At 34.8% G+C, this 16,287-nt stretch overlaps 1 protein-coding gene across 1 annotated transcript in view; it reads right to left on the bottom strand.

The window, feature by feature from the left end:
* The window catches only part of LOC129220186 (lysine-specific demethylase 2A-like), a 101,058-nt gene that overhangs the window by 28,608 nt on the left and 56,163 nt on the right, over positions 1–16,287 (bottom strand). The window contains exons 2-6 of the mRNA XM_054854544.1: positions 6,983–7,121; positions 2,818–2,896; positions 904–950; positions 653–825; positions 430–536 (exon numbers count right to left, since the gene is read on the bottom strand). Coding sequence (XP_054710519.1) covers positions 430–536; positions 653–825; positions 904–950; positions 2,818–2,896; positions 6,983–7,121 — 545 coding nt within the window. The remainder of the gene's footprint in view (positions 1–429; positions 537–652; positions 826–903; positions 951–2,817; positions 2,897–6,982; positions 7,122–16,287) is intronic.

The raw sequence follows: 16,287 nt of genomic DNA, 5'->3' as shown, positions 1-16,287 counted from the left end.
GTTACAACATAACCTTATACAAATTAGGATTTAGAAAATTTTCAAGCTTATAAAATATATGGTCAATTTACTAGACTGAGTTAAGCCAAGTAAAACAGCTCTTGTATCGCTTTAGCAATTAATGAAGCTCATTGTCATAAAGTTACCTTTTTGCTATTTTTTTTCTTTTTGAATCGTAAGTACTTCAAAACTTATGCAGTTTTTTAAATAATATATTTCAAATTGAAAGTTTGAAAAATAACATAAAAAAGTAACCTCTACATAAGAAAGTGTTTAAACACACACACAAAGTACTTAATAAAAACATTAATTTAATAATTAAGAGTTTTATCAAAAAGCAAGTTTCTCTATTTAATATATATTTTTAATAAACATTCGATATGGTGTTCTAATTTAAAACTTTGAAACTGCAGATAAAAACTGACATACTTTTGAACTTTGGGGTATTTCATCTCATCTAAGGAATTTGTAGCTTCTGTCTGACTATCCTTTAAATGTCTGGGCCAGACCCAATCAACCCAATCTACTTGTCTAACCTGTATTTTAAAAAAAAAGAGGAATATTTAGATATATTAAAGAAAATTTTTTAAAAAAGTTCGATTTTGGTTAAAATTTGCAAATATTTCGCAAAGTGGCAAAATAACTATGTTACCAATGTTGGCGATTCTACATAATTTTCGAGTCTTGTGTGACTGAATTCTAAGCTGATGACGTTTAGCAACTGATCTCGATTTGTGTTCTCAAAATATCTGCACCAGTCTTTCATGGTCATTTCAATATCCTTTTGAGTTGTCACATCCATAACATCAAGGACTCTTCTACTGCCTATATCAAAACATGCACAATCAATGAGAATCATGAAATTAAGCCAAAAGAAGAAATATTATGCAAAAATTTACTGACCAACACACTGGCGTACATCATTTACTGTGAAATTTTCACTTGGCATTCTAGAAAGTAAAGCAAAATTGTTTTGTGACTTATAAAATCATACCATCACAAGTAAAGTATAGTAACCAACTTTTCATGCTTTTAAAAACAGGTTCCAATTTTTAAAAAAAGAAGTCATTTTTAAGCAGGGTTTGTTGATTTAATCATGATTTAAATCGATTTTTTAACAAAATCATTAATTGAAATCAGTTTATTTCATTTTTAAAAACTAATTTTACATTTTTAGAATGTGCTGCTCTAAATTTAACTACACAGCATTATACAATCTTAACTTGAACAGACAGAACTACATAGATCCCTCTTTCGTGTGAAACAGATTTCCAATCATGCAATATTGCTTTTACTCCAAAATTACAGTTCAATTCAGTATAGAAAAATAACAATTTGCAGTCTTTCTTATACACCATTACTATTATAGTTAAGAAAAGTAATTGCTCAACGTATTATTTTACACTTAAACGCACATCATCATGGAAACCTTATTTTTAAGCAGAGCATGAAACATAATCACTATTTATTATGTATTTAAAAATCTTAAAAAACATATTGAATACAGGTGTGCCCAGCCTCCCTAAGAACAAGGGCGCACCCCCCTAAATATTGCAAAGATCCCCCCCCCCCCCCAAAAAAATGAAAATTACCCCTTAAAACAACCCCTGTAAAAATTTCAATGGCTTCGCCCTGACTCCCCCCCCCCCCCCCCCAAGTTAGCACCCTGTTGAATAGTTAGAGAACTTAAATTAGTTTTAAAAGTCAGCTGAACGGATTCATCTACAGCATCAAATATATTATGTTTATAAATGTAAAGTAATTAATAACTACAAATTGTTGAAAATTTTAAAAATAATTAAAAAATCTGATTTTTTCTTCTTAAATTATGAACCCTGCTTTTAAGGGATCTAAGTTCCCTTTTAAGCGGGGGTCGATCCAGGATTTTCCCCCCTACCTATTTTTACGAAAGCATGGCATCAACATTCTATTTTTGCTCAAGTTTTTCTTTTCTCTTATCAGTATTGCTTTTGTGACTTTTTAAAGGAATAATCTTAATTTTGTAAAATAAAGTAAGAGCAAATAAAATTTTAGTTTAAAAAGTCATCTACTATTATTTCTATTTTTTCACGAGGGGCAGGGGGGGGGGGAGGTTGTTAAACATGTTCAAATATCAGATTTTAATGTTGAGAAAACAGAATTATGCGGAACAAAAAAAAATAGGCAATCAACTACTAACATTTATTATTTTAAAATCTTGAACGCTTACTTGCACAGCACTAAACTTTTTTGTTTTTAGTATAAAAATGGACGAGGGTCAACTGCACTCCCCACAATCCCCTGTCAATCAAATGGAGAGTCAGCTGCACTGGACCCCCCACCTGTCAGATTGATTAGGAGGGAGGACAAGAATGTTCAGCATCAAGGATACACACGCACATACCGGTCGTCTGCCATTTTGGTGTTCAAAGCCTCGTCTCTCACGTGATTGAGAGCATCCAATGAAACTCGGAAGCGCCACAAAACAAAGGTGTCGCTATAGTGAACGTTATCAACAGATGCATCATATTTAACTAGAAAGTCAAGAGCAATCAATTTATTGTTAATAATCATTTTTGGAAGAGCCTTTCATTTTTACAAGTGGTCATTAATGGCGTCAATGAGACTCTGCTGTTGTCCCCTTCAAAATGAAGAAGTTGAACAATGGAAGGGTTACTTCAAGAAAGGGGGTCGGCAGAACGGATGATCCGAGATCGGTCTTTGATCAGGAAATCCAGTGCAGTTAGGCTACCACGCCTAGTTCCCAGTGCAGTTAGACTATCCCCCAAAAAATATATCAATCAATAAATAAAAAAGTACACAAAGAATTAAACATACCTCATTCCTAAACCAGCCTTGTCTTTGAACAGAACAGGCTTCACAAAACCATGTTCTTGCAGATATTTTAAATTAAAATCTAGAAAAAGAAAGACATTTTAATCTGCTAAAATGGTATAAGTCAACAAAAAAATTACTGCAAAGGTAAGTATGATCAATAGCCCCTTAGATTCAATGCCTCAAAGGCATTAAACATTGCTGTCTTTCAACTTTACTCCCACAAAAAATGATTTTCTTTCAAGGAGACTCCTGTTTTTAAAAATCTGTTCAGGGTTCATACCATTCAGGGAGAAAAAAAATTCAAGCACTTTTCATGGCAAAAAATTTTTTTTTCAAGGCAATATCATAAATTTGCACTAAAAATAGTGTATGCAGATTTCATTTACTGCAAACACACAGAAATAAGGCAATAATACAAAAAAGTATAGGAAAACAAAAATGCTTTCTCTACAACAAGACACTTTGATGAAAGATCTACTGTGTCGAAAGTTTTTCTGAAAATGTTTGAAAAGTTTGGTGATAAAGAGAAGCAGATTCCAAAAGGTTTAACTTTGAAATCTCCACATTCAAAGAAGTATTTTCTAGAATCAGTAAATTAATATTAAAAAAAAAACCCTTTCATGAGTGCTTTTAACTTTTATGGGAAGAAACCAAAATACCTAAGTTTAATAGCATTGCCAGAGAGGAGATTTTGAAGCCACCCCCCCCCCCCCCGCCCCAGTTTCAACATTTTATTTCCAATATTAATGCGGTGGTTTATTACAATATAAGGGTGGTTAGGACAAAACCTAAACCCAGAAAGTAATTAGTTGTTCAGCCAATAAGGCATTTCAACTATCCTCAAGTAAATTTAAAAATTTGTAAATAAGAAAAGTTTATGAAAGTAAATGTAGTCTCTACACATTCAAATATACAAAAGTTGCTTAAGAAGTGATAATTACTCTGAATGTAAACTTGAGCCTATTCAGCTTTCACTGAATAACTTGCAATAGTCAATAAATGTGCAAGTCCAGATTCATAGAGCCATATTTCGAAATTGAAAAGATTCACAAGTTGACATATATTATGACAAAAGTAATTTTATTTTGGGAAGAAATGGGTTATTGTTGAAACTAGAATTGAAATTTAGAAAGGCAATAATATTCAGTGTGATTGTAATTTGTGAGTTCATAAAAAATTACCTGAAAGTTTCAAAGAGCAAATCGGGGTGAGAGGGGGGGGGGGAGTAATTTTTAAAACTAAGATCCCTATTACTTGAATATACATATGTACAACAATAACTTGTGATGTGCATACAATTCATTTCTTATGTTAAAATAGTTTATTAAGTCGAAATATTTTCCATAGAAATACCAGGCCCAGGACATGTTGATAACCAGCAGCAGGCACTGGGCCTAGCTAGGCTGGTCCTAGACAATTTATTAGATCCAAATGAAGATCAATAACCCTCCTTAAAATATCTAACTCTTCGCTGATCACAGCCTCTTTCAGTAAGCTGTTCCAAATACCTTACTAAAGTAGTAATTTTGAACATATGAGGTAAAGGGAAAAATTGGATGTATAGGGAGGTAAAAGCATAAACGAACACTACTGGATTTAAAGTAAATAATCATAACACAACCACCCCTGTTACAAACCTTAATTATTTTGGCAGACATAAAGAAAACATGTACTTATAAATTCAACTTTATAAAATTATATAATTCAACTTTATATTTAAGATAAAAACTTTAAGTTAATTTGTTAATTAATTTTTTTCAAAAAAAATCTGTTATGACCGAAAATTAGCTAAAGATAATTAAATTCAAAATTGCAAAACTTAAAAAGCATTAATTAAACAAGACCAACGTAATTAATTCTTTAGTTCTTTAGATATTAAAATAAAAAATAAAATAAGCTAATCTGATGTAGCATGTGTCAAAATAACTTCTAGTTGCCAAAAATATAAAAATATTTACAAGATGCAAAAGAATTTAAATCTCAAACAAGGGAAGCAAATTTTCGCAAATTAAGTTCAATGTTGTCATGTTTCCCATAAAACAAATTTATATTGAACTAAAATTAAACATAAAATAGGCTAATCTAAAGTAGCATATATGAAAATAACATCCGATTAGTCAATATATTTAAATATTTGCAAGATGCAAAAAGATTGAAATTTCAAACACTAGAAGCAATTTTTCGCGAAGTGTGATTTCGTTCAACGTTGGCATGTTTCCCATAAAATAAATTTGTTTTTTATTGAAATTGAACAGAAATATACTAATCTACGGTAGCATATGCGAAAATACCATTTGATTAGCCAAAATGTTTAAGTATTTGCAGGATGCAAAAAGATTGAAATTTCAAACAAATGAGCAATTTTCGGTGAAATATGAGTAAGTTCATTGTTGTAATTTTTTCATCATTAATGCCTTTGTTAATTAATGAAATTAAACAAAAATAAACTAACCTAAGGTACCTTATGTCAAAATATCTTTTGGTTGTAAAAAACACCAAAATATTTACAAGATGCAAAAGGATTGAAATCCCATAAACGGAAGCAATTTTTTGCGATGTTGCATATTGAACACATGTTCAGAAAATTGCATTGGTGAAATACTTTTTTAAACTTTTAAGCACAATCCGATGATTTTTGAGAGAATTTAAGCACTAAGAAACTTTTTCAAAGTTTTCAAGCTCTTGAAAATGACCTTTTTTTTTCAAGCACTTTTCAAGGTTTTTCAAGGGCGTACGAACCCTGCGTTTTTCTCCATTTTCACAAAATATGTTTTTTCCTTTAGTTTTGTACCCAAATACTCCATTTTTTCCCCCATGCAAACGTCATTTTTATCTCATATAGCCTACTACGTCTGTGGGTAGTGTATCAATCATCCAAATAATTATCCAGGCGCGAGATTAACCACAAAAATTCAATATCCTTTAACTGTTTTGAGCTGCGTAGTTGATGTAAAAGTTTCAGCAGGAAACAAAACATTTTACAACACACTATGATAGCTTCCAATTCAAATTTTAATAGTGGGCAAAAAGGATCAGATAGATAACCACTGACACAAATTAAAATTTAAAAAAAAAATGCATTATTAAAAAAGTAATAGTACTTTTGTAGTTTTGCTGTGATGGCAAAATCAGGAAACATAATGAGAAATATTTTCCTGATGCTCATTTGCTTAATAAAAAGCCTCGATTTTTGAGCCTAACGTCCACAAAAGTTTAGGCGGCATAGAACACATTGTTTTGTTTTTAGCCTTACTCGAAGTTGCAGATTTGGTTTAAAAAAATGTCGATGATTGCTGCGGTCGATTATTTACTTACCGAAATCAACTTTTTAAAAATTAAATTAACTCTTAAAATAAAGAAGAAAATAGCAGATTTAAGGCAGCATTATGTTAAAATAGCTTCTAAATTCAAAAATAATTGAAAAGTTTACAAGATGCAAAAGGATTGCATTCTCAAGTAGTTCATGCAATTTTCGGCGAAGCGCGAGCTCGATGTTGGCAAGTTTCCAAAAATAGGATTTTTATTTAAGGAGCTATTCATTGTGAAAATTCAGCGAAGTGAAAGTCTTAAAAAGGTCAATTCCTTGAATGCACTAAATTTGAAGCTAGTTTTTCAAAATTAAAAAAATAATAATAAAAAATACAGTTGGCTCTCTGTTTAACGACGCTCTATTTAACGACTTTCTCTATTTAACGACGGCTTTTTACGGTCCCGGATGGTCCATTGTAGTGTTAAAAGCATTCTATTTAAGGACGTTTTCTACTTAAGGACGATTTTTTGTGGTCCCTTGAAAGTCATTAAACAGAGAGCCAACTGTACTAAAAAAATTAAAAAAAAATAATAATAATCAGATTTTTTTTTTTTTTTTGGAAATCTGATTTTTGAAGTGCACAAATGAAATTAGAGAAACTCCACGGAAAACAGCAGAGATTTTTCTTTTTCTTTTTTTTTTGAGTTTTTTTAGCATCTAGGACTCAAGATACATTTTAACGTTTTTCAAGGTTTTCAAACACTTGAAAATTAAACTTTTTATTTCAAGCAATTTTTAAGATTTCTTAAAAGCGTACGAACCGACATGTGACTCATGTGTCGAGTGAACATTTTCAAATATATATGAATAACATTTACTTGAATCAAAATTCTTCATGACAGAAGCAAACATTACCTTCCCCCTTCATTTCATCCACAAAACAACTTTCAAAACGATCACAAGTCAACTTTTCTTCCACGGAGAACATACGACGCCCTTCAATTTCTTCATCTTGCAAACAATCTTCTGTGTAGTGCTTGCGTTCTTTGACTCGCTGTAGAAAAGCATTTAATGATTAGATTCAATCAAAACTTAGAAATAACAAAAACAATTCTTAAAATAAAAATTCTAGTACAAAAGTAGTTCTCAACAAAGGGTGATCAACAAATAGTTTTACAAGCACATACTTTTACTTAACGTACAAATTTTCATTAAATTTTCGAAATATCCCCAGTCCCGATTATATGTGATAAAACTAAAATTGAACAAATTGAAAGTAAAATTAAACAGATAAAACTAGGGGGTGCTAAAATCCCCACCCCCTAAGAGCAAAGGCGCTTAAGACTCTCCCCAAAAAAGTGAAAATTACCCCCTTCCCCTCGTTAAAACTATTTTAAAGTCCGATAAGCCGTTAAAGATTGTTCAACATACCTGGGAAAGAGATAGCCTAATAAACTGATTTGCAAAAAAGTCAATTTTTAGGTTCGTTTAATTATGTAGATTCAACAAAATCTATCAAATTATTTAAACTATACTTTCGAAAATTTTTACGAATATAATATTTTTCTTCATAAGAAAGAAAAAAACGGGCAGTCTCAAAATATTTCATAAAAAGTGGAACAGAGGAGAACGCCGAAAACACTTAAACATAAGAGAAAAGCGGATGTGCAAAAACTTCTACCTGTGGTTGGGGTTCCTTTTAGAGGAAAAAAACGTGTGAAATAATCTCACTTTCTGTTGAAATTAGAGTAAAATTTTTTAAATTTGCTTTTTCGTTGAAAAATCTTTACTTTACAAAAGTAAGTATTACTACCCCCCTTCCCCCTCCCCATTATTCTTACTCAAAATATTTCAGAAAATTCCCAGTGGTTACAGGTATATTTCATGGCGTTCTCACTTGTAGAAGAATAATATATTGGGCTTTCTTTAAATATTGCATCGAAAATTCATTGAAGTTAATGAGCTCCTAAATTAAGAGTTCACTTTCTGATTGTGTGAATATTTGTTTGGAACTAAAATGACATAAGTCCTTTTAAAACAGTACAATGTAACTTTTTATCTTTCATCTTTTGAAGTAATTCTATCGGCCATTTTTGTTTCAATTTGTGAAACCAAGAGATTCTTTTTCCAAACCTAAAACATAAGAACGTCTCGCGCCATTTTGAAACGCAGACACAGCCCCCCCCCCTTTTTTTTCCTTTCAAATGACTATGAGGCTGAAGATCCAGGTCGCACACTTCGTTTCATAATATTTTTAATAGTCAACGTAATGACAACCATTATAAAACGTTTATACGTTACGTGTGCTACCTGGGGAGAAATATTTTTGCAATAATGAAAACATAGTGCAATAATAAATAAATAAAAACAGAACGGAATTATAGAAGATTGGTCCGTATTTGCAATCGCTGTTTTTGTGAAATCAGTTATATTCAAAATGAGCTGAAATTTTCAAGCGCTCTGCTTTTCCGAATTCGGCATTTCCGCTCCCCCCCCCCCCTTTTTTTGGAAAAATAAGTTTTTACTCTACTAAATAATTATAACAGACGGCTGTTAATAGATTGATGGACATGTACTGCCCAAAAGCGTAGTGGCAACAGTTGGAAATGACGCAATGGATATAAGGCAGTACGAAAGAGCTAAAGTCCCCTTTTTTACGCATATCATCTCGCCTTGCGTGCGTGGCTGTTTCGGCCACGCACCTCTCGAGTTTCGTTAAAATGGTGAATGTGGGGATGGCCCTTTGCAAGGTTAAGTGCAGATAAATGTTCCTCGCTAAGATGTGAAGTCTCGGCATCACATAAGTGAACCAAGAATCTATCAGAGTCTTCTGCCAGACTAAATTCATCGCTGTGTCGGAAGTGGAGGCCCCATGGACCAGACCTGGGAGCTAATGAACGCATCGGATGGTTGGAAATTATAAGTCTTGTGGCCCGTGAAAATGAATAGCAGGAATTGGAGTTCGGAGCTACCGGCAGCGGGCGAATCCTCAAATCATTCAGCCTACGCTAGATCTTTGAAGCAAGGTCGAATTGGTGCCTTTTGTACAGCGTGTGAGATTTTTAGTGTTTGATGCCTCGTCGTAGAATTCAACCCCTGTGAAGTAATGTTTTAATGTATTACATGAGAACTTTTTAATCTGTGCAAATTGTGGTATTATGTTGTTACAGGCTAATGTTATTTTAATGTGTGTAAAATGCAAATTTCATATTAGTTAATTTTAAGCACAGAGTTATTTGGGCTTGGTGCTTTTGTAAATATGTATAGGCGGAAACTCTGGCCGTGTAATAACTAATGTATTTTAACTTTTATTGGGAGTTAATTTTAGAGTTAGTATTTGATCAAGGAGTAGTTTTAAATTCTTTTAAAAGCACTATTCTTGCAATTGTATTTGTGTTATAATGCTGCATCTTAACCATGCCACCTAGTAAGAATAAAGCTGTTTCTTTCTTTAAAGAATTGTAATTAATGTGATCTTGGGTATGTGTTTTGGTGTTTCGCGTACTGTACGTTTCGTCAGTACAAAAATGGTGCCGTGGCTTTCTTTTCTTGCAGCTTTATTAAAAAAAAAAAAAACATATTAGCGGTGTATAATATGTGGTGGTTTTTAAAAGTTTTAAATTTGTAATTTTGTGTGTTTTTGCGTATTGTATAAGGAAGGGATGGCCAAGGACCAGGCATCAGGATTTTTTGTACCTCACGGCTTATCTGTAATGAATCTATCAATGATACCTGTGTTTAAAGGTATTAATAGTGAAACTCCTCTTCCTGAGTTTTTTGAAAGGATAGAGGATTCGGCTTTGCAGTGGAATTGGTCTGATTCGGAGAAATATTTCGTGGCGCGAGATAGGCTGTTTGGAAACGCTAAGGAATGTTTCAATGAGTTTCGCGACGAAATTAGTGATTTTAAAACATTGAAACTGGTCCTTTTCAGAGAATTTGTTAGCAAGCCGCCCCCAAGCGTGGCCCTTTTCGAGTTTATGGCATTCCGGCAGCCACCAAACATGCCAGTGGAGAGGTTTATCGCAAGGGCTAATGCGAAAAGCAAAATGCTAGATTTCGGAAATGAATCTAAAGAAATAGTGGAAAGTCAGCGTAAACACATGTTAATGAACATGCTTCTTGCAAATTTGCGACCTGAAATCTTGAGGGGAGTAATTGTCAGAAATCCTAAAAATTTGGAAGAACTCAAAGATTATGCAGGTCGTGAAGAAATTGCCTGGAGGGCAGCACAATCCGCCGATAATCCATTTTTAAATCAATCTGAACATTTCGAGGCAAATTCTGAGTCAGTGTTTGGGATAAATCAAACGAATACAGAAAATAATAAAGTAAGCGACGGGTTTAATACCTTGTTAGAGAAAATGGATTATCTAACAAAAAGGGTTGAGCTGTTGGAGGGGCATAGATGCCGGGGTAATGAAAGAAAAGTGTAACTTGTTTTAAATGTGGGCGAATAGGACATATAGCTCGATATTGTAGAACGAATCCAGGATACGAGCACAAAAAAAAATCAAATTCCGGAAAACTAGACCAGGGGGTCTGGTCGGCACAAACGCAAACATTAATCCCTGGGGTGCGTATAAATAATGGGCAAAAGGGAAAGCTTCCTGTTATAAAGGTTAAGATTGGCCAGAACAAGATGGGGGCTTTATGCGACTCGGGGGCGACGTTGAATTTAATCGAGGAGGGTTGTATACCATTGGAGTCAGACTGTCAACCTTGCTCGTTGTGGATAAATACCGTTGCGAAAGAGGCTATAAAAATCCTTAAAAAAGTCCATCTTTACGTGACCATAAATGATAGAGTTATAAATTCGGATTTTTATGTAATTTCAAAAGATATTTCAAAAAATTTTAAAGTTATTTTGGGTCAGCCGTTCTTGGTTGAAAACGGATGTATCATCAATTATAAGAAAAAAACGGTAAAAATAAACAATGAAATGATTTCATGGGAAAATTCGGAGCAAACAGACGCTATGTTTAATATTGGAAATGGGAGTCAGGGCCAAATAGGTCATATATGCAGAAAAATCACCTTGCCCCCCTTTTTCACAGTCTGTCGCAAAGGTTAACTTGAAAAATACATTAGGTTCGGAGGTTATAATGATAGAACCATATAATCAACAGGAAAAGAACTTCTTAATTGCCCGATCTATAAGTAAGGGAGCGCAAAAAGATGGAATTCCGGTCCTGATAATGAACCCAACAGATAAATTTATTCATATTAACAAACAAACAAAGTTGGTCAGATGCGAAGAAGTAGTTAAAGCTGAGAGTATAATGAATGACATGTATTTTGTGGAAAACGAGGAGCGGTTTGGGGAATGCGACGAGGCCGATTTAGAGTGGAGTAATATATTTAGGTTAGATCATTTGCAACCTGATATAAAAAATAAAATGATAGACTTTCTGAATAAAAATAAAGAGGTGTTTGCAAGCTCGGTACGGGACCTGCAGGGATGCGATGCTGTACTACACAAGATTCCACTTTCGGATGAAAATCCGGTAAAGAAGAAACCATACAGGGTCCCTTATAACTTAAGGGATGAAATGGATAGGCAGTTAAATATCTTGTTAGAGGCAGGAATTTTGGAACCATCCGAATCACCTTATGCCGCACCCGTTCTACTTGTAAGAAAAACCTCAGGGGAATTTAGATTGGTGGTCGATTTTCGCGGCCTCAACATGAAAGTGGTGCCCGATTCCTATCCCATACCAAATATTAATGAAGCAATTGATAAGTTAGAATACGGAAAATTTTTTACAACTTTAGATTTGACGAGTGGATTTTTTCAACAAATAGTGGTGCCCGAAGATAGACCGAAATTGGCAATTACAACACAGAAAGGGCTTTTCCAGTTTACTCGCACCCCTTTCGGTCTAAGGACAAGTGCGAATTCCTTTCAGAGACTTATGAGTGTTATACTTTCTGGTTTGGATCCCATGAATATCGGAGTTTACATTGATGATATCATAGTTAGCAGTAATTCAATTGAAAGTCATTTTCCGAAACTTCAGGCAGTATTTGACAGATTGAAAAAATATAAGTTAAAATTAAAGCCAAATAAATGCATTTTTCTGACTGAAACTGTTAAATACCTGGGTTTTAAAATTAGCAAAGGTAGAGTTTTTCCGGATCAAAAAAATATTGATATTATAAAGAATTTTCAAATTCCAAAGAATAAGAAACAAGTGAGATCTTTCTTGGGATGTATAAACTATTATAGAAAGATTATACCAAATATTGCTAGGCGGTCAGTTAGTTTAACAAATTTAACGAAAGAGAAACAGGGGTTTAAATGGAATGAACAGGCGGAGGAGGAGTTTGAGGATTTAAAACTGGCTCTGATGAATGACACCTTTTTGTATCTGCCGGATATGAAGAAAGACTTTCACTTGTATACAGATGCAAGTAAGATTGCGATAGGTTGCGTCCTGGCGCAGTTGGATACAGAAGGATTTCCACAACCCGTGGCCTTTGGAAGTAGGAAATTGAATTCTGCGGAAACTCGATATTCGACGACTGAAAGAGAGGCCTTAGCCATTGTGTATTTTGCCAATTATTTTAAACAATATCTGCTGGGAAAACTATTTTATTTGTACACGGATCATGCGCCTCTGACTAGATGCTTTAAGCTTAAGGATTCATTCTGCAGAATAGCCCGGTGGGTTTTATCGCTTTCCCAGTTCGAATTTGAAATAAAATATTTGCCAGGGAAAATTAACACGGTGGCGGATTTTTTGTCCAGAAATGTTTCTGAATATGAGACACAAAATAGGGAGGTTCAATTCAATGAATTGAGTGAGATGGGCCCGGTTACGGCTGAAATTTCGGTTGAAAAATTGCGGGAGGAACAGGAAAAAGATAGAGCATGTATTAGGATAAAGAACAACCTGTTAAAAAATTGCCGGATAAATCCGGATAAACTGGAATTTTTCTTGAAGGATAAAATTTTGGTATGCAGAAACAGAAATTCCAAGGGGGAAAAAGATATTAGGTACGTTGTGCCACAGTCGTTGGTGCGAAAAATATGTGAGATTTATCATGATAGTCCGCAAGCGTGTCATCCCGGGATTAAGAAAACTTCTAACAAAATCAAAAGTATGATTTATTGGCCGAGAATGGGGGCTCAAATCATAAACTGGGTGAAGTCGTGTCAGAGTTGTATGGAACGAAGGGCACATCTGCCAGGGTGTTTGGCTCCATTGCAGAGAGCTCCTATTCCGGCAGGTCCATTCGAAAAAGTCGCTTTCGACATAGTAGGTCCCTTGCCTGTCACTGAAAGGGGTAATAGATATATCATTACCTTTACTGACTATTTTACAAGGTGGGTGGATGCTTTCCCTGTGTCTACGATAGGCAGTGATGTCATCGCGGATGTAGTGATGCAATTCATTAGTCGTTATGGGACACCAAAAAAATTTTTGTCAGACCGGGGGTTGAATTTGCTAAGCAATGCAATGAAGGAAGTATACCGGAGTTTGAATATAAAAAAATTAGATACCCTGGCGTGGAGACCACAGAGTAATGGGTGCGTGGAAAGATATCACAAAACGTTAGGTAATGCGCTTTCGCATATAGTAAATTCCGAACATGATGACTGGGATATAAAATTGCCCTTTGCTCTCCTGGCGTATAGAACGTATGCACACGAGTCGACCGGTTTTGCACCGGCATGGTTGATGTATGGAAGAAATTTAAATCTGCCTCATGAGTTTCTGGAAAAGGCGACCCCCTTTTCTTATGCGGATAATATGCATTATGCTAATGAGCTACTGAAGAAATTGCATGAATCATACGCCACAGTGAGACACAATTTGGAAAATGCGGCTGAGACAAATGAAAACAGACGAGAAAGGCAAAGTAAAATACGGCAATTTAAAGTAGGGGATGAAATATTTTGGTATAATCCAGCTGTGAAGCCAGGGCGCTCAAAAAAATTGAGTAAACATAATGAAGGTCCTTTTCTAATTTCTGAAATTATCTCTCCAGTAGTGGTAAAAATTAGGCACGCAAAGAAATCAAATTACGTCAGGGTGGTACATATAGAGAATATTGCTTTGGCCACTCCCAGATTTCCCTTAGTTGACCCGGATACTGCTACCACAGATATGGGTCAAACAAGAACACAACAAGGTTGTCAAACACAACAAGAAAATACAAAAGAGGAGAGAAATTCAACTGGGAGTTTGCCTCTTGATGTTCAAATGATGCCTGGTCTCTTAGGTCGTTTTGTCCCACATGTTGTGCATCCTTATAATTTGCGGCCTAGAGTGAATGGAAGAGTTGTTCAATAAAAATATACTTGTGTATATTTTTTTTTAAGGGGGAGGGCATTTGTACTGCCCAAAAGCGTAGTGGCAACAGTTGGAAATGACGCAATGGATATAAGGCAGTACGAAAGAGCTAAAGTCCTCTTTTTTACGCATATCATCTCGCCTTGCGTGCGTGGCTGTTTCGGCCACGCACCTCTCGAGTTTCGTTAAAATGGTGAATGTGGGGATGGCCCTTTGCAAGGTTAAGTGCAGATAAATGTTCCTCGCTAAGATGTGAAGTCTCGGCATCACATAAGTGAACCAAGAATCTATCAGAGTCTTCTGCCAGACTAAATTCATCGCTGTGTCGGAAGTGGAGGCCCCATGGACCAGACCTGGGAGCTAATGAACGCATCGGATGGTTGGAAATTATAAGTCTTGTGGCCCGTGAAAATGAATAGCAGGAATTGGAGTTCGGAGCTACCGGCAGCGGGCGAATCCTCAAATCATTCAGCCTACGCTAGATCTTTGAAGCAAGGTCGAATTGGTGCCTTTTGTACAGCGTGTGAGATTTTTAGTGTTTGATGCCTCGTCGTAGAATTCAACCCCTGTGAAGTAATGTTTTAATGTATTACATGAGAACTTTTTAATCTGTGCAAATTGTGGTATTATGTTGTTACAGGCTAATGTTATTTTAATGTGTGTAAAATGCAAATTTCATATTAGTTAATTTTAAGCACAGAGTTATTTGGGCTTGGTGCTTTTGTAAATATGTATAGGCGGAAACTCTGGCCGTGTAATAACTAATGTATTTTAACTTTTATTGGGAGTTAATTTTAGAGTTAGTATTTGATCAAGGAGTAGTTTTAAATTCTTTTAAAAGCACTATTCTTGCAATTGTATTTGTGTTATAATGCTGCATCTTAACCATGCCACCTAGTAAGAATAAAGCTGTTTCTTTCTTTAAAGAATTGTAATTAATGTGATCTTGGGTATGTGTTTTGGTGTTTCGCGTACTGTACGTTTCGTCAGTACAGACATAACTGTAGGATTGGTAAGACGGAAGATATTCAAAAAAGAAAAAAAATGCAATAGATGGGGTACGGGTTAATTTCGGTGGAATCTGTGTTTTGAAAATCGTCGTTTCAGCTTTTGAGTTGTTATCAGGGTTGCCAGACGTCCCGGATTTCAAGGGACAGTCCCGTATTTTGAAAAATTGTCCTGCGTCCCGGGGAACTTCCATGCGGGACGGCTCAAGTACCGTATTCTAGCTAATAACAATATTGTACAAAACGAGACATTATTTTAAGGGGAAAAAATATAAAAAAAACCCAAAAATGTCAAATAAAGAGCAATAAGAAAATCAAAGAGCAAAAAGTTCCGAGACGGCTGACTCTATAGTAAACTGCTTGACCCTTATTAAAGCATTGATTGAATCAGACTTGGATTTACAGTCAGTTTCATCATTTTAACCGACAATACCAACGCTAATTTTGAAACAAAGCGGTCAGTATATGTCCTATTTAGAGAGGAAAACAAAAATTTACTTAAGTCAGGGTGTTTAGATCATATAGTTAGAGTGTTAGCATAGCAACACTGCATTTCGCTGTGCTGTTGATGCTTTAGAAAATGACGTCAAAACTAAGCGAAATGATCTAAAGGAGTTTTTTGAGTTTGCTGCTAACTTAGTTTAAGGAGCTACTAAAACATATCCCGACACGATGTCTAAGTTTAGCTCCTGCTGTAGATCGACTCATTAAATTTCGGCCTTTTCTCATGAGCTATTTTATAAGCGAGGGAGAATCCATCCCTAAGTTTGTTTGAAAATTATTGCTTTTAAGTGAAGAAAGTACAGCTGAAACATGTGAAACCAATAAGGTTGCATTAGTTTTCCTTTTCTTAATAATGTGTCCTCCGTTTTTGAAGTTGCCAGTAAAAAACTTCAAAATGAATCTACAACTG

Source organism: Uloborus diversus, chromosome 4 (genome assembly GCF_026930045.1).
Source record: "Uloborus diversus isolate 005 chromosome 4, Udiv.v.3.1, whole genome shotgun sequence".
Lineage (NCBI taxonomy): Eukaryota > Metazoa > Arthropoda > Arachnida > Araneae > Uloboridae > Uloborus > Uloborus diversus.
This window is presented reverse-complemented; position numbering and strand designations above follow the sequence as displayed.